Source organism: Cervus elaphus, chromosome 17 (genome assembly GCF_910594005.1).
Source record: "Cervus elaphus chromosome 17, mCerEla1.1, whole genome shotgun sequence".
Classification (NCBI taxonomy): Eukaryota; Metazoa; Chordata; class Mammalia; order Artiodactyla; family Cervidae; genus Cervus; species Cervus elaphus.
Genome location: NC_057831.1, coordinates 17455077 through 17473906, shown reverse-complemented (window position 1 = coordinate 17473906; position 18830 = coordinate 17455077). Strand labels below are relative to the sequence as shown.

Here is an 18830-nt window from a genome sequence, read left to right as displayed (position 1 = left end):
TCCATATGTAGAGTCGTCTCTTGTGTTGTTGGAAGAGGGTGTTTGCTATGACCAGTGCGTTAGGCATTAGCCATCTTTAAACTTTTATTTCCACATCCTATTTTTCTTTTTTTTTCCTTATAGTAGTTCTTCCTGGGTTATTAGGTTTTTTTTGTTTGTTTGTTTGTTTTTTGTGGCTTCTCTGAATGGCATGTGGGATCTTAGTTCCCTGACCAGGGATTGAATCTGTACCCCCTGGACTGCTAGGAAGTCCCTAGGGCATTTGGTTTTGAATCTAGTTCATATGTTTTGGGAACCTAACTAATACATTTTGTATTGTGATATCACTGAGTTCCATTGTAAAAGATACTTTAATAGTTATTGACATACTAAATCTTTTGACTTGTTAGCTGAATAACTTTCTGAGTGCTTGCATCATGCTAAAATGTACTTGTTGCCATAGCAATGAAAAGGTTTAGTGGAATACAAGCAATATTACCTGGTATCCCTGAGCATTTGGGAAGAGTTATGAAAGAAGGACTGATTTTAGGCCAGTTAAAGTTTATGAAATTGAAGAATCATGAGCTGTGTCAACTTAACATGCTTATAGTTATATTTCTTAGTATTCTAAGCCTCATCACAATATAGTTTTTCCATGTGACTTATGAAGGAAGCATAAAAAATTATTTAGAATGTACCTATCACACTCATAATCTGTAAAACTTTTATCAATAGCAAATAGTTAACTTTGGAATTATGTTTCTTCAGTTTTTATAAACAGAGCTAATTATTTCTGGAAAATTTAAACGGGTGGTACAATTAACTAGGCATAATCCTTTACAGAAAAGATAGGGACTATGAACAAAAGTAAACTCAAAACGTTTTGAGTGAATAGTGATTGCAAAAATTAAAAAAAACAAGAAAGAGGAAGACGTGAAACCTAATAACCCATGGTTTTTAAATGGTGAGGTCATTTTAGGATTAAACGTTCATTGCTTTAGGGTTGTTTGAAAATATTTTGATATTGGAAAACTAATGAGATTCACTTTTCTAGTATACTTTTCACAGTATTACTATATGTGTCATAAAAATTTGAATACTAGTAGCTGTAAGATCTGGGATAGATGAGCCCACCTGGTTTCAACTTCTTCAGTTTATTCAAGAATATAGCTGAAAATTGAGGCAAAAGGATTATGTTGTGTCCCCTTCCTGTAGGCCATGCTAAGATTATAGAATTAAGTAGGTAAATATAGCCCTCTAGTGGTTCTGTTATATACTTACACTGTTAACTTTGGTGCATCTATCATTTTTCTACTGATTTTTAGGAATTTCACTATTGAGTAAAATCAGATTTTTATAATATATGGCATAAAAAATTACGAAGGAAAAAGATGGTAGGGATATCTTATTCTAACAATAAATGTTCATTAGATTATCATCCACTTATGTAACACACTTTTGGAGTTAAGATAATCCAGAATATTAGAAATGCTCTGTAGTTTATGAGATGAATCGTTCACTCTAGATACTTTGCTGGTCTATGCTATGGTTATTAACCAGATAACAACTGACGCATATCAAAATGTAGGGTAAATGAACTGAGGTGGATTATGAAGTGGATCATGCTATATCTGTGCTTTGAAATATATAGTTATTAATAACGTAGATTTAGGTTTCTTGACCTGGAATTTATGGTATAGCTTTAGGGGAAAACAAATTGAAGAATTATTTTGTATATATGTAACTCCCCAGTTTTTGAAAAGAATGGGGTTAAAAGTGGAGGAAACCTTAAACAGTTCTATAACTGTTTCTATAAGCAAAGAAAAAGAATATACTCAAAACAATTATTATCATCAGGAGAGTGAAATTTGGAAGGTAGGAGGGAGATTACTTCTTTATCTCTAATGATTTAAATTGTTGTGAAAAAACAAAAGGAACTGAAATGGAAAACTTGAAAATCAACAGAAAACAGTCACCTTAACCTGTGTAGTTTTAGAGGACTAATGGTGACTCTTAATTTCCAGCAGAAATTAGTTAATTCAGGTTCTGATCTAATTTTCTGAGTTTGTTTATTGTTTAAATGGGATGTGTGCGCTTGATAATCTCCTTGGATATAAAGCTGATGCCCAAATTGGTTAAAATGTATGTTGTTTGGTATTTCTCTTTATTTTGCTAGTAAGCTTTTCCCTTCTTCTGGGGATTAAAATCCTTTCTTCTTTAGCCCAATTAGATTTGTTAAAGGAGAGCCTCTATGAAAAGGCCCTTCTTTGAGGTCTTTAAGTGGAAATGGAAATTATTGGTTCTGAAAATTTTTCTCTCACTGGCTTTTGAAACATTTCGTAGATGTTGAAAGCTCATTATGAAGGATGTCCCAATATCTTCACTCCAAAATGCTAAGGAATAATTTAGCCAACAGTTCAGACTTTAAAAATGAAAATGGCTCTGTCTTTTCACAGACCGAACACAGCATTGTTGCAGCTTACTTGATTACCGCAGGTATGGATGTTCACTCCATTAATGGTTATTTTGCTTTTGAATGAGTGAAGAAAAGCTGAGGTTTTTAGCATAAGGTAGTAGAAGAAGCATGGGTTCAGAGATAGTGTTTCAAGTTCTGTACTGCTGGCCAACCTCGACAAGTCACTTATCCTTTCTCAGTTGTTGTGCTCATGTGATAAATAAGGATAATACTTGCTCTTCTTCCTGGCTGTAAAGATCAAATAAGAAAATGTAGGTGAAAGGATAAATGGAAACGTTGTTAATTGTGGTTAATCTAACAAGTTATTTTGAATTTTGATAGACAGTGAGATGGGGCTGAGAAAAGTTTTCTAGAAAACAATCGTCTGTATGTTTGGTTATTATATTGTCAAATGAATTTTTATTGGGGGAGAATGTGCACTGTGGCAAAAGTATATTTTTATGGCATTTATTATTCTCATACATACTTTCTGTAGTTTTGTCATCAGTGGTGGAATCTAGTTCAGATTGAAAGATCCTGGAAAGAAAATTAGTTGTAAAGAGAGCAGACTGTGTTATCATTGAGGACTGAGTTTGATGATTGAGCTCGTTTTTGAATGCTGTATTGGAAAACTGAAATTTGGTTTTCTTTTTTTTTCTTTTTTTTTCTAAAATCTTTTCTTTCTTCATAAGGCCTCTTTTTCTATTAAAGATTTTTTTTAAATGTGGACCATTTTTAAAGTCTTTATTAAATTTCTTACAATATTGCTTCTGTTGTTTGTATTTTAGTTTTTTTGGCCGCAAGCCATGTGGGAATCTCATCTTCCCAACCAGGGGTTGAACCCTTAGCCTCTGCATTGGAAGGCAAAGCCTTAATTAACCACTGGCCTGCCAGGGAAGTCCCTTGAGGTCTCTTTCCTTGGATATGCTGACTATGTGTTATTCTATGCCTTCTGACTTTTAGTCTTGTTTCCCCATATTATCTATTACAAATAAATGCATCCACAAAGCTTTTGTCTGTTAAACGTACATATACTTTATGGAAAGGACTGTACTTGGTGCCATCAGGGGAGGCAGCTGAGAGTTTGGGGTCAGATGGAGGTTTATTTCCCTTTGTGCATGTGTTACAGTTCCAATTTTAAAAGCAGTCTCAAAGAATCAATTAAAGGAGCCCTCCCAGCCCTGCCATAGGTCAGTAAAAATCCTGACCTAGCTCTGAGAGGTGCGATGCAGCAAAACCTGACTAGACCAAAAACATGGCCCCCTCCAGCTTGGCACACTGCCCAGCTCCCTTCTTAATGAGTTAGAAACTCCCACCATTAGCAGTAACAACCCAGAGAGAAGACAAAAATCTCCAGAAGGCTGCTGTGAAGATGTGTAAGTTGGCTGGCAAAAGAAGGCAGCTTCCCTAGACAGCATCCTCTCCCATACACGTAAGCAAAAAGTTAGCCGGATGCCACCTTGGCCTTTTCGGCAGAGACACGTGGAGACCACGGGAGAGAGCAAAAGCGGGTAAATTCCATTACCCAGGAGGTGGACGCAGGGCTCAGGGCGCCCAACACCACCCCTGAAACTCAGAAAATAGAGAAGGAATCTGGGGCAAGGGCAAAGAGATTGAGAGCCTCCCACGCGGTTTTGTGATTGGTCTGGGTGCACAGTAACACCTCGGAGGGGGCTTGGGGATGGGAGCAAGACCTGAGTGAACTGAGGCTGCAAAGAAGCGATGGACTGGCTTGAACAGGGTTCAGAAGGCCATTCTGGGGAAGCCGGGGGCCCAAACTCAGACCCATGCAAGTCCCTCGCCTTGACTCCAACTGCTGTGCAAATGCTTCTTGCCTGAAATTTGGTTTTCATTTTTTAGTCTCTTTGTAGCAGGGAGCATGTTCCTTTATCTTTTTGTTCTTCCATTTCATATCTATAAAATGGGGATAAGAATAAGCTACCAGTTGGGATTGTTGTGAAAAGTAAAAAAAATAATGCACAGACATACCTAAATGATATATACAGTATATGTTGGACAAATACTAATGAATTTTAGAAGTAACTCTTTTATTATTTTTTGGATTGACTTATGAAAAATTTCAAGTATATTCAAAAGTAGAGTAAAAGCATAGCAAATCCTACTATACCCTGTTTATTCTTTATAGTTGCTTAATTTCCCCATTATTCACAGAGTGTCACTTCTCTGCTAGAAACTGTGGTTCCTCAGTTAATTTTCATAAATTTTAGTACATGCTAATAACTCTTTCATTTGAATACCTCTGTATGATAAGTCCTGGGTGAGTTCTGTTTTCTTTTTTTTCCGGTGCTGCAACAAAAAATTGAAAACAAGATGCTACTTAATGAGATAATCTCCTTGTCACAACTGCATAGGAATACTTTGTATACAAACTTTTGGTTTAGTTAGTTTTTGGTAGATGACCAAGAAAAGCTATCTTTTTTGATCTGGTTACAAAAGAAGCATGCAAAGAAAGTTTCCTGTTAAGAAAATGCTCTCTCTTGTTATTCCTGTAACCACAGTAACAGTAACAGTGGTCTTACTGTGGCAGTGAGGACTCTGCTGCTGCTGCCACTACCGCAGCCACCGTCACCACTACCGCCCCTAAAGTTAGTGTTTGAGTGCGTGGTATGGACCAAGCACTGCTGTAAGCACTTACCTGTACGGAGTAATTCATCCTTAAACTAATTCAGCAAGTGAATTCGTCTTATTTTCTCCGTTTATACTGGTAGATTTTAAGTACCTTTCCCAACACACACATCTACTAAGTAGCTACACCAGTACTGAACTCAGGTTCTTTGGCTCTAGAACCCTCATGTAAAATCACAAGGATCAGTTTTAATGTGTATGTGTTGTATTTTTAGCAGGTGAACTGAAGTGAGCATATCTTACCTCATTATGCTTTTGTTGAAATGTTTATTGTTCTTTGGGCTCCCAAACCTCTACCTTTAACAAAATTCAATTAAACCAAAACTATGAGGAAAAAAATTTAGTCAAAGCATTTATTTCATTTGCTACTGTTACAAAAAGCCTATTTTTCATTTTGAATTTCATTTTTAATTTAATAGTTCTCTTTGGATTTTAGCTGTTAAAACTTTTACCAACTTAAGCTCTCCCTTTTTTCAGTTTATGCTGGGGGTTAGAGGGCATGGTGAATTAAGGATCTGAAATAGATTCATTATGGGTGCATTATAGGATAAAGGGTGACAGATAATAGGCTGAGAGGATGACTGCAAAGCAGCTAATGAAGGACCTAAGCTGTGAAGGCAGTAGGGGGCCACTAAATGACATGGTCCAATATGTGTTTTAGATATATGCTGTAATGGTAGCTAACAGGCCAGGTGGGGCACCCTAGGTAGGAGTTATGGTAAAGGTTAAGAAGGCTTCTGAGGAGGAAGTAGTGGCAATGGCGATAGAAAGAACTAGAATTTAGAGTCTCTGGTGGTTGGAGTTGGAGACTGGGGGAGAAGGTGAGGGAGCATCAAAGATGACAACTAGGTTTCATTTTTTTGGACCACTGGATAAATGGTGAAGCTGTTCACACCTGGAGAAGAACATGCTTGGGACAGAAATGAAAATCTCTGCGTTTAGTTTTAGAGAAGTCCCATAAAAAGCTGGACACATGGGTTTGAATTTTATGAGATTGATCTGGAAAGTATCAGCATATAGCCTTGACTCTGAAATCACTGAGTATATGTTGAATGTGAAAAGAAAGAGGTCTAGGACAGAAACTTGGACAATGTATATGTTTAGTAAGGTAGAGATGAAGAAAGAAGGACCATGAAGTAGATTGAGAAGGATCTCCGGAAGAGATTGGAGAAGAGCCACAGAAGTCAAAGGGAAGCTAAGTGAAAGTGTGTTAATTGCTCAGTTGTGTCTGACTGTTTGCAACCCGTGGGCTGTAGCCCACTGACAATGTAGAGCACCATTGACAGGGTGCTCTGTCAATGGAGTTCTCCACGCAAGAATACTGGAGTAGGTTGCCATGCCCTTCTCCAGGGAATCTTCCCAACCCTGGAATCAAACCCGTGTCTCCTGTATTGTAGGCAGATTCTTCACTTCTGAGCCACCAGGGAAGTCCCTAAGTTAGGTAAACTTAGACCTAACTACTAAATAATCGGTTGTCTACTCATCAGAAAACATGGGTTCCCTTGGTCGCTCAGTCAGTAGAGTCTGCCTGCAGTACAGGAGATGTGGGTTCAATCCCTGAGTCAGGAAGATTCCCTTGGGGAAGGGAATGGCTTCCCACTCCAGTATTCCTGCCTGGAGAATCCCATGGAGAGAGGAGCCTGGTGGGCTATAGTCCATGGGGTCTCAAAGAATCAGACATGACTGAGCAACTAACACTTTCACAGCTAGGAAATAGAGCAGAGTGCTTGAGACAGCTGAAGAGAAAATAAAAGGACTAACCTGTTTACCTCATTACCCCCATAATATCTAAAACTACCCCATAAGTACAGTTACTTTATTCTAGTTGCATACTTGGTAGGCAACAAATTTACTACACTGTATTTTAATCTGACTTTTTTTTTTTAAGTTTTCTTTTTTTTTCCCCCAATTTATTTTTATTAGTTGGAGGCTAATTAGTTTACAATATTATAGTGGTTTTTGTCATACATTGACATGAATCAGCCATGGATTTACATGTGTTCCCCATCCCGATCCCCCCTCCCACCTCCCTCTCCACCCGATCCCTCTGGGTCTTCCCAGTGCACCAGCCCTGAGCACTTGTCTCATGCATCCAACCTGGGCTGGTGATCTGTTTCACCCTAGATAATATACATGTTTCGATGCTGTTCTCTCAGAACATCCCACCCTCGCCTTCTCCCACAGAGTCCAAAATTCTGTTCTGTACATCTGTGTCTCTTTTTCTGTTTTGCATATAGGGTTATCATTACCATCTTTCTAAATTCCATATATATGTGTTAGTATACTGTATTTATATGGTCTTTATCTTTCTGGCTTACTTCACTCTGTATGATGGGCTTTTAAAAAAATCAAATCTGTTACTAACCAGAAAGATTCTTCAGTTCACTAAACTTTTTGGAGCTACAATACTGGATGCAAAAATAATGAGCCAAAGAATCATCAAATTTGATATCATTGTGTCTTAATTATGCTTGCATAAATAATAGATATTAAGCAATATGAGTTTTAGTTGTCTGTTTATTAAATAAATCTGCTATATGTCACATACTCAACATAGAAGTCATTAGAAGCCTGTAATTTACACAGGAAGATTAGGAATATATAAGTTGAATAATGTAGCATCACATAAGATGAAGTATAATATAGACAAGTACTTTGAAAATTTATTAGTGATGAGAGGATACTATGAGGAAGACATGACTTTGAGGGCAGAATCAGGCTTGAACAGAATTTTGAAGAGTGGGTTGCATTTGGATAGGTAAAGGAGTAGGGTGTTCTAAGTGGGAGAAATGAGAGTTGAAATTTACCACATGCCTGGTGTATCTGATAGATAAGTAGATGGAGGGCTTATTTGACAAGTGTGAACATTTGCTTAGAGAAGGTAAAAACAGTTTGAAGCAGAGACTGGGGTATCAGGCTGAGACATGTGAACTTTTATCCCACAGACGTTGGGGAGTAAACTGAGAAGAGTCTTGGTTAATTCTATGTTGTAGCAAGCTTGTTCTGCCAGCAGCATGCAAGAGGAAAAGAACAGGAACCTGGAAGATTAGTATAACAATGTTGAACGGAAGTTTTGACCAAGGTGCCAAATATATTAGAAGTTCTTCCTTAGCTGATACCTCTGTGTGTTGGTACTTGGAAATCTTCCCTCTCTCTCGCAATAGCTGGGTCTGCTCACCAGAGTTCTCTTCATGATGGTGAACACCCTCTATTCCTTTTGTCCTTTACCCCCTGCTCTAGCCCCTTGGAGTCTGGTAATGGCTCTACCCTCTCTCAGTTGTTAGGACCTAGTATGGCTTACATCTGGCTGATGGGAAATTTATTCATCAGATGGGGGTGTTAAGCAGGCTAACATTCACATCCAGTCTACTCAACAATATTTCTCATTGTAAATTAATACATTGGCATTCAGATTAAGAATTTCAGTCATCAGTCTACCTGAATCCAGCCAATTCTGGGGCACTGAAAACCTTGAGTCTCTGGACCTGCAGGGCTAAGAGTCGGATCCTAGACTGGAAACTTCACCAGTTTGATGTGGCCTGTGAGCTTTCTCAGTGGATCCGAGAGACAGCTTGACTTCCTCTCTAGCTAGCTAAACCTTGTGTGCATTCTTATTTAGGGATGTACGTGTATGTGTGTGTGTAATCAGATTTGGACATGTTAAGTTTTAAGTAATATTGAAACAGTCGTATGATCTTACATACTGTAGATGCTTAATAAATGTTTAATGGCAATGAGTTGTATGAAAAGGGATGAGGGACTGGAGCGTATTTCAGGAAGAGAAAGTGACAGAAGTGCTGTTAGGATAGAATGATGGCTGATGCCTGAGAAACAGTAGAGAAAGAAGAGCCTCCATCTTTAAGAAGGAGGAGAGGAAATTAAGCTGCCAAAGGGTCATACACACACACACACACACATATATATTAATATCTATATCCTAAAAATCAGCATTGGTGGTATCGTGGGAGTCACTTCAAGGACAGAGTGATCAATAGTGATATCATTAAATGCCAGCCTTTGGTGCTGGTTTATACAAGTGGCAGATTCTTTGTGTTTTGATTTTTATATTTCTATTTTCGCAAGAGTGCTGTGAAAATATTGCAACGAGTTTGAAGAATAGCTGGAGCTCTTCCTGTAAATGAACCAAAACCGATTTGTGAATTTGCTTTGTTTCTGAAGGAATTTAAATATTAATTTTTATTTTACTTTTGCACATTCAAATTAAGCAAAGTGTGTGATTTTTTTTTTATGTTCTCAGGTATGATAAGTATTCTCAGCAACATAATCGTTCTAGGCATCTTCATTAAGTTCAAGGAACTTCGGACACCCACAAATGCAATAATCATCAACCTGGCTGTTACTGATATAGGGGTCAGTAGCATTGGCTACCCCATGTCTGCTGCTTCAGATCTGCATGGAAGCTGGAAATTTGGATATGCAGGATGTCAGGTATCAGAGATCCTTAGAATCAAAGCAAAATGAACTAGATTAAGAACTTGTAAGTTTAAGTGTCTTTACAAAATCAAATAGTTTTATGTAGCATAATAGATATGGTGCTCTTATTGAAAACAGCTTCAGGAGCAACTGGGAAATATATTCTTTAATAAGAGAAATGAAAGCAGTAGCCATCATCATATTTTCAAAATTTCCCCAACCTAAAGGAAAAAATTAAACTAGCAAAAAATTAGAAATCAGCTAGAGAAGAAAAGTGAGATTTGCATATCCAAATAAAAACTTGCATATTGCAAATTCCAAAAGAAATACTCTGCTTTCATTTGAAACAATAAAATATTTAATGATTATATCATAATGTCTAAATAATATAGTTAAACTACAAGTTATTGATTTTTTCCTGTGGTAAGTTCTTTATGAGAATTGCTGGTAAATATATCTACTATAACTTTTACTGACAAGAAAATAAATTAATATAGTTTGCAGTAATGACTTTTGGCCCAGTTTTTTAGAACTGTTTGCTGTTTTAAGCTATATAGCTATAGAGAATAAAATGGAAATGGTAGAGAATAGTGAATACCCATTTATGCATCAATAGATTTTGTTAAATCTTGGTGTTTCACAATGTGACCTTCAGGTTGTTTGGGGCTTCTTGCTTTTTGTTTTTGGTTGTGCTTCAGGGCTTGTAGGATCTTTGTTCCCCAACCAGGGATGGAACCCAGGCCCTGGCAGTGAAAGTGCAGAGTCCTAACCACTGGACCTCCAGGGAATTCACAAACAAGGCTTCAATAAATGTTCTCATACATGTCTCTTTCTGTAGTATGAGAGTTTCTTTAGATACATTACTAGAAGAGGAATGGTTTGGTTCTAGATAGCACAACTTCAACTTTATCAGTTGTGGCCAAATTATTCTTCAAAATGGTTGTGGCGAATTATGAGAACTTCTGTTGCTCCACATTTTCGCCAGTGCTTGGGATGGTCAGACTTTTAAATTTGTAGTGTTATGATGGATGTAAAATAGTATCTTATGATTTGCATTTCTTTCAATATTTGATGTGATTGTACATCTTATGTCATAGATGCTCTGGTTTCCTCTTGTATGAATAGCCCATTTTTCTGTTTGTCTTTTCCCCTTAGTGAATTGTTTGTCTTCTGAATACCAGGCTTTTGTTGGTTATATGCACTGCTCTTGATTTATGATTTGTTTTTGCCCTCTGTAGAGTATGTCTAGAAGTTTTAAGTCTTAGCTTTTTAAAAAAAGCTTATTTTAATTAATGAAGTCCCAGAATGTTTTCTATAAGTACCTTTATTAAGCCACTTACAATTTGACAGTAGATGATGTATTTTAGGAGAAGGCAATGGCACCCCACTCCAGTACTCTTGCCTGGAAAATCCCATGGACAAAGGAGCCTGGTAGGCTGCAGTCCATGGGGTTGCTAAGAGTTGGACATGACTGAGCGACTTCACTTTCACTTTTCACTTTCATGCATTGGAGAAGGAAATGGCAACCCACTCCAGTGTTCTTGCCTGGAGAATCCCAGGGACGGGGGAGCCTGGTGGGCTGCCGTCTATGGGGTCACACAGTGTCGGACACAACTGAAGTGACTTAGCAGCAGCAGCAGCAGCAGATGTATTTTAACATTAGTAAAATAGAAAATGGGGCTTCCTTGGTGGCTCCATGGTAAAGAATCTGCCTACAGTGCAGGAAATGCAGGTGCGATCCCTGGGTTGTGAAGATTCCCTGGAGGAGGAAATGGAACCCGCTCTAGCACTCTTGCCTGTGAAATCCCATGGACAGAGAAGTCAGGATACAAAGAGTTGGACACGACTGAGCGACTGAACACACACACAAAATAAAAAACACTCAGTGTATTTATTTACTGTTCAATGTATTTAAAATATATTTTAGCAATGGGATAAAAGTATAAATGTCTCTTGGGAGGGTGTGTAGAATGGTGGAATCGTTCCAATTTTGATTTTCAGATTTATGCTGGGTTGAATATTTTTTTTGGAATGGCAAGTATTGGATTGCTCACGGTCGTGGCTGTGGATCGATACCTGACCATCTGCCATCCTGATGCAGGTACAGCACTTTTCTCAGCTTTTTCAATGAACCCATTTGCCTCAGTTCTGCTTGTCACACCTTCAACTTCAAATGTATTAATAAATGTAATGACTGGTGACATGGTCAGCTCTCTTTCTCTGATAATCCTTGATTGGAAATTTCAGTGGTTTTCTATTATACCTAGAATAAAATTCAAATTTCATAACACGGCCTCCAAGACCCTGTGTGTTCTGACCTCTGACTACCTTTGCAGCGTATCCTGGGATCTTGTCACTTTGGGGTTCTGGAGAAACCCTTTCCCAATTTGGGGTCTTTGCAAATGCTATTTCCCTAGTGTTTCTCCCTGCCTATCCTCTGATTCATCATTTTATCATTCAAGTTGCAGCTTAAATGTTATTTTTTTCCAGAATATGAATTCATAGGTTTTGTGTGAACTAAAGTGCTTTGTAAAGAATCTACTTGGTGATAATTTTGAATAATCAGTTAAAACAAGATAAAGATATGAATCACATCATTGGGAAATGATTTTCTATTCCATGTATTTGTTAATAGGAAGAAGAATGACCACCAACACTTACGTCAGCATGATTCTGGGGGCCTGGACCAATGGCCTGTTGTGGGCTTTGATGCCCATCATCGGGTGGGCTAGTTATGCCCCAGATCCTACTGGGGCCACCTGTACCATAAACTGGCGGAAAAATGATGTGTAAGAAACGTATATTCAGTTTATGATTAAATGCTTCTAATGCAGACACATTTTCACCATTTCAAATTTAACCTCAGATCTAATGTTTCTCATATAGAGTGTGGCAAAGGGTTTCCTTGGTTTAGATGATGTGATTCTGCGTAGAGACGAATTGAAAAACATGAATTATGTTAAATTGCAAGGACAGGGCATCCCTTTGTCTCCCTGCTCTGTTCCCTCCTTTCTATCCTTTGGCAGCAAAGGGGATACAGAGCATCCTTCTGATAGCTGCACCTTAGAGGTGGGACCTGAGGGGGAAAGGACTGTTGGTGGAGTTAGACAGTGTGCAGTTCTGGAGAAAGCCCGGGCTTTCTTTTCTGCTGATAAAGCATCTTCTGAGAATTACACAGCAGAAGCGCAGTCACTGCAAGGATTGCTTACTCATCAGTGATGCTCTTCTATGTTTACTAAGGAAAAGAAGGTAATTTAGTTCATTAAAGGAAGTGAAAGATTACTCAGAAAAGTAAACAGAAAATTTCTCTCAAACTACATCTAAGTCTAAACATTTTTCTGTACAGGGTCCAAAAAAAATATTTTAGACTTTACAGGCAAGGCTGTCTCCATTGCAACTATTCAACTCTGCCTGTGGAAGCAGCCATAGACAGTAAGGAAATGAATGTGGTTCCAATAAAATTTTATTTATAAAAATAGGCGACAGTCTGGATTTGCCCACAGGTCATAGTTTGCCAACCCCTAGCTCGAATGAACTAAAAGTCAAATGTACCTCCTAAGCTGTTTACTAATACTAGACGATGCCAACATTACTTCTGGTAATTATTCTGTTTCCCTTCCCCTATTTAATACATTAGATGAGTAGTGATTTAATGTCATGATTTAATTATTTCCTTTTCTTACTTTCAGGTCTTTTGTTTCTTACACCATGATGGTAGTTGTGATAAATTTTATCGTGCCCTTGACAGTGATGTTTTACTGTTATTACCATGTCACCCAATCCATTAAACATCATGGTACTAATAACTGCACTGAGCACCTCAACAGAGATTGGTCAGATCAGGTAGATGTAACAAAGGTAAGGCATTAAAATCCTTAAAAAAGTTTTGTAATCAAGCTTCTACATGGACATGGTTCCTTGACCCTGTAGTCATCTCTCCCCAGCTCCCAATTCTTATTTTCTGGCTCTTTTTTCTAGTGTTGGCCTCCATATTTCTAAACAATGTGCTTATCTGATATTTCAGGTATTTTTGTTTGCTGCTACTTCTTGATTTCCTATTATGGAAAAAGACAATTTCTCTTATAGCACCATCTTTTCCTTCTCCCCACCAACATCTCTCTCTCATCTTGTCAATAAAATGTTAATATTTGGCTAGATGAAGAGTCAATTTTACATTATTGTGATTATCTAAATTTCATTTATTGCAGATCTCTGTAGGGCTGTATGATTTATATTTCTTTTTTTTTATACAACTGTTCCCCCTTTGGAGTTAACAGTTCATTCCTTTTCTTTTTTTTTACTTGTCTTCTGTCCATCTCTCTCCCCTTCTCTTCTTCTCTCCCTCTCTCCTCCCCCTCCACACCCCCTCTCTCTATAGCTTTGTTTCCTGACTGTTCTGTGTGAAGATGAAGTGATTTTGGAAAGTGGAAGCATTACTCACTCAGTTGTGTCCAACTCTTTGTGACCCTATGGACTGTAGCCCACCAGACTCCTCTGTCCATGGAATTCTCCAGGCAAGAGTACTGGAGTCGGTAACCATTTCCTTCTCCAGGGTGATCTTCCAGCTCAGGGACGGAACCCGGGTCTCCTGCACTGCAGGCAGACGATTTACTGTGTGAGCCCCCAGGGAGCCCTGACTGCCCCGTGCACCTGTCCCCGACGCGTCTCTAAGTAACCTGTCAGAGCTGCGGTGTCCTCTCAGCATTTTCGTAGGCATCGGAGACTAAACTGACTTTATCCTTTTCTTAGAGTCATCCTCCTGGCACCCCCAGACCTCTTGCTCCAGATTACATTGGCTCCTCTTTAAGATGACTACCTAGAAAGCCAGTGTCCCCACATCTCCTTTATCATAAGCTGAGAATGCCGTTGGCCTGTCTCCTGGATCAGATCACCTGTTTTCTGGATTGCGTGTCTTCCTTTTTGTTTTGTTTTTGTTTTTGTTTTTTTTTGGTTGATTTTCTCACAGTTGGTGGAACACATCCCTTGACAGAGTCCTGAGAATGTTACATGGAAGTAAAATTTTTAAGATTTGGCATGCCTGAAAATGTCTTAATGCTCCTATTATATTTGATTGATTGTTCACTTAGCATAGAATTCAAAGTAGAAAAATGATTTTCAGAGATTTTTGAAAGCATTACTATATAGTCTCTCAGTTTTAGGTGTTGCTGTTGAGAAGACTGACAGTTTACTGGTGATCTGTGTTCTCTCTGGAAGCTTGTGATTTTCTCTGTGTCTCCAGTTTTCTCTCTGAAATGTCATGCTGATGTGCCTTGGTATAGCTCTTTATTCACCCATGTGCTGGATACTGGGTGAGTGCTTTCACTGTTGAGACTCAGATCTCCTCTTCTGGGAGCTTCCTTGCATTATTTCTGTCATGAATTTCACTTCCCTTTTTGTTTTCTCTATTTTCTTTTCCTGGAACTATTTTTATTTGGGTATTTAATCTCCTGGACTTATCTTTTAATTTTCTTAAATATTCTCTCCTACATTGTCTCTCTTTGGGGTTTTGTTTGTTTGTCTCGGTTTCTACTTTCTGAGAGATTTCCTCAACCATGTCCAAGACTGAGATTGGGTGAGGAGATGCTCAAGCCTGGATTGTAAAATTTAAGCAAGCACTGAAAAGCTCAGAAAACTAAAAAAGGTAAATCCAGCTGTATTCTCAGGTCACCAACAGAAAGAGGGCATTCTTTACATTCATGGACCAGTCCACCCATTTCACAAGCTCCAGTTATAGCTGACTTTAGGTACATTAGCAGAGTACAGTGAGGGGAAAATTTCAGTTTTTCCTCTGTCTTCAACATCATAAACTTATTCAAGTTCCAATCCAGATAATTTTTCATGCAGTTTTAGATATACTAGCTATTTTGATATTTTAGTTATTGGGCTTGGTGAATACTGATTTCTTTTACAGATGTCTGTGATAATGATACTCATGTTTCTGGTGGCATGGTCCCCTTATTCCATCGTGTGCTTATGGGCATCTTTCGGTGACCCAAAGAAGATTCCTCCCTCAATGGCCATCATAGCTCCTCTGTTTGCAAAATCTTCTACATTCTACAATCCTTGTATTTATGTGATTGCTAATAAAAAGTAAGTCATGTCTAAAATGTTCCTCAACCAAAAAAAAAAAGAAAAGTATATACAGAATAAAGAATGTTAGAAAGGCAACGGATAATGTTCTAAATTTTGGGGGGAGGTAAATGACAGAAACTCACTTCAGATGAAATTAAGAGTTATTTGCTTCATGCAACTGCAGAAGCATTCAGGACCTGAAATGTCTAGGACTCCAGTTCTTGACAGACTCTTCCCATATGGAGGTGAGATGATCATGGGTGATTCAAGACCAAGTTCCACCAGCTAAGCATCCCCAAAAATGCAAGTTTCATCTTTGATGGCCCTCTGGCAGCAATGACCCTGGAAGGTTGTTAGTGAGCTCAGCTTGGTTCCTATGGTTACCCTATTCAAAATATATGTAATCAGTTTTGCAAAGAAAAGAGTGATTCTATTAGTGGAAAGTGGACAAAGCAAGGCCAATTGGCTTCCCTACATGGGTAGCATAACTGTATATTTACTAGAAGGAAGACATATCATTCAAATGCAAGAGAAAAATTCATTGTTGACATAACAGGCTTCAGGATTGTGTAGTCACCGAGGATAATGGAGAATCTTCCTTTTCCCCTTTTGTTGAGCCTCTGAGCAAGGATTTCTTTCCTGCCTCCTCAGTGCAGCTTTTGTTGTTTAGTCGCTAAGTCGTGTCTGACCCTTTTGCGACTCCATGGGCTGTCCATGGGATTTCCAGACCAGAATACTGGAGTGGGTTGCCATTTCCTTCTCCAGGGGATCTTCCTGACCCAGGGATCGAACCTGAGGCTCCTGCTGAGTCTCCTGCATTGCAGGCAGTTTCTTTACCCTTGAGCCTCTGGGTGGGGCAGCTTAGACTACTTCATTTTCTGTAACTGCTTAAAGGTGGATTGAACCAATCTACCTTGCTTAAATATTTGACCAGAAAGTCTCTGTAGATGTGAAGTACTGATAATTTGATTATGGATTGCCAGTGCTGCTTCTGTTAAGCTTATATATTTATGAACATGTTTGGGAAAGCAACTTTAGCCACAAGTATATGAAGAAACATAAAAACTTTTAAGATCAAACAGACCACATAAGAAGAATAAAGAACACATCTTAAATTTAGAGTCTTTTGGTAGTTCTTTTGGAAAGGTCAGGCATTAAACTGGCCTTTGCTCATTAGAACAAATGTCTGAAATACCAATCCTTAGTTCAAGTAAATGATTCCTTGCAACTGACATTAGAAGTGTCATCTTAGACATAGTTATTGATTTTTAATAAATGTCTTCAATGTTTACAGTCAATGGTACAAAATTGGTCTTTAATTGTACTGTATACTTTATAATACATTTATAAAGGGTCTTGGTAGGATATGTTAAAGTTGGAAGCAGAAATTTATTTGGAGATGCTAATTGGCACTAGTGGCCTCTTAGTCATATTTGAAAGTTCTTTAAACATTCCAAGTCATCATGGGATAATACCAGATTTTCCCTTTTGTATTATAGGTTTCGAAGGGCGATGCTTGCCATGTTCAAATGTCAGACTACCCAAGCAATGCCTGTGACGAATATTTTACCAATGGATGTACCTCAAAACCCACTGACTTCTGGAAAAGTCTGAAATAAGAGGAACTCACACATTTATCAAAACATTTTCTTTATTTCTTTTTTTTTTTTGCAGTGGTTTAATTTCATTTTAAATGTGAGCTCATTTCAATCAAATACAGACATAGAATATTGTCTTAATAGACTATAAATTTCTCAAGTGTAGTTTATAGTTCTTCTGTTTGTGCACTGGCTACCATTGGGAATGTTTCACTATTTCCTTATATGTAAACATATTACTCATCTAGTTTGATGAATAGAGGCACATGAGATTAAGACCTCTTCTCTTTCTCCTTATTATGGTATGTATTACAGTGTACCAATGACCTGCTGTCTTGCTTGGTTCCTCCACTAGATCAGAAGCAACTGCTATTTTAATTTTCAGTTCAGTTCAGTTCAGTTGCTCAGTCATGTCTGACTCTTTGCAGCCCCATGAACTGCAGCATGCCAGGCCTCTCTGTAATTTTAATGTTAGAATAAATTAATAGTAATAATAGTTATTATCATAAAAAAAGCAAGAGAGTTCCAGAAAAACATCTATTTCTGTTTTATTGACTATGCCAAAGCCTTTGACTGTGTGGATCACAATAAACTGTGGAAAATTCTGAAAGAGATGGGAATACCAGACCACCTGACCTGCCTCTTGAGAAACCTGTATACAGGTCAGGAAGCAACAGTTAGAACTGGACATGGAACAACAGACTGGTTCCAAATAGGAAAAGGAGTATGTCAAGGTTGTATATTGTCACCCTGCTTATTTAACTTACATGCAGAATATATCATGAGAAACACTGGGCTGGAGGAAGCACAAGCTGGAATCAAGATTGCCGGGAGAAATATCAATAACCTCAGATATGCAGATGACACCACCATTATGGAAGAAAGTGAATAAGAACTAAAGAGCCTCTTAATGAACGTGAAAAAGGAGAGTTGGCTTAAAGCTCAACATTCAGAAAACTAAGATCATGGCATCTGGTCCCATTACTTCATGGCAGATAGATGGGGATACAGTGGAAACAGTGGCTGACTTTATTTTTCTGGGCTCCAAAATCACTGCAGATGGTGATTGCAGCCATGAAATTAAAAAACACTCCTTGGAAGGAAAGTTATGACCAACCTAGACAGCATATTAAAAAGCAGAGACATTACTTTGTCAACAAAGGTCCATCTAGTCAAGGCTATGGTTTTTCCAGTGGTCATGTATGGATGTGAGAGTTGGACTACAAAGAAAACTTAGCACTGAAGAATTGATGCTTTTGAACTGTGGTATTAGAGAAGACTCTTGAGAGTCCCTTGGACTGCATGGAGATCCAAGCAGTCCATCCTAAAGGAGATCAGTCCTGGGTGTTCATTGGAAGGACTGATGTTGAAGCTGAAACTCCAATACTTGGCCAGCTGATGCGAAGAGCTGACTCATTTGAAAAGACCCTGATGCTGGGAAAGATTGAGGGCAGAAGGAGAAGGGAATGACAGAGGATGAGATGGTTGGATGGCATCACCGACTCAATGGACATGCGTTTGGGTGGACTCTGGGAGTTGGTGATGGACAGGGAGGCCTGGCGTGCTGCGATTCATGGGGTCGCAAGGAGTTGGACATGACTGAGCAAAATGAACTGAACTGAACTGAATAATGGTTAATGAGCTTC

General features: G+C 38.4%; 1 protein-coding gene across 1 annotated transcript; it reads left to right on the top strand.

Moving 5' to 3' along the window:
* The first annotated feature begins 112 nt into the window (after nt 1–112).
* RRH (retinal pigment epithelium-derived rhodopsin homolog) lies at nt 113–17665 on the top strand. Its single transcript, XM_043871446.1, has 7 exons — nt 113–2475; nt 9339–9529; nt 11516–11615; nt 12150–12303; nt 13204–13372; nt 15426–15604; nt 17086–17665. The coding sequence occupies exons 1-7, from the start codon at nt 2346–2348 to the stop codon at nt 17198–17200; spliced, it is 1038 nt and encodes a 345-aa protein (XP_043727381.1). The 5' UTR covers nt 113–2345; the 3' UTR covers nt 17201–17665.
* The last annotated feature ends 1165 nt before the right edge of the window (nt 17666–18830 follow it).

Excerpts from the sequence above, each read along its gene's own strand:
- RRH (XM_043871446.1), top strand. The coding sequence starts at position 2,346 with ATGTCCCAATATCTTCACTCCAAAATGCTAAGGAATAATTTAGCCAAC. Across the intron at positions 11,616-12,149 it reads CATCTGCCATCCTGATGCAG|GAAGAAGAATGACCACCAAC; the intron begins GTACAGCACTTT and ends ATTTGTTAATAG. Across the intron at positions 12,304-13,203 it reads AACTGGCGGAAAAATGATGT|GTCTTTTGTTTCTTACACCA; the intron begins GTAAGAAACGTA and ends TCTTACTTTCAG.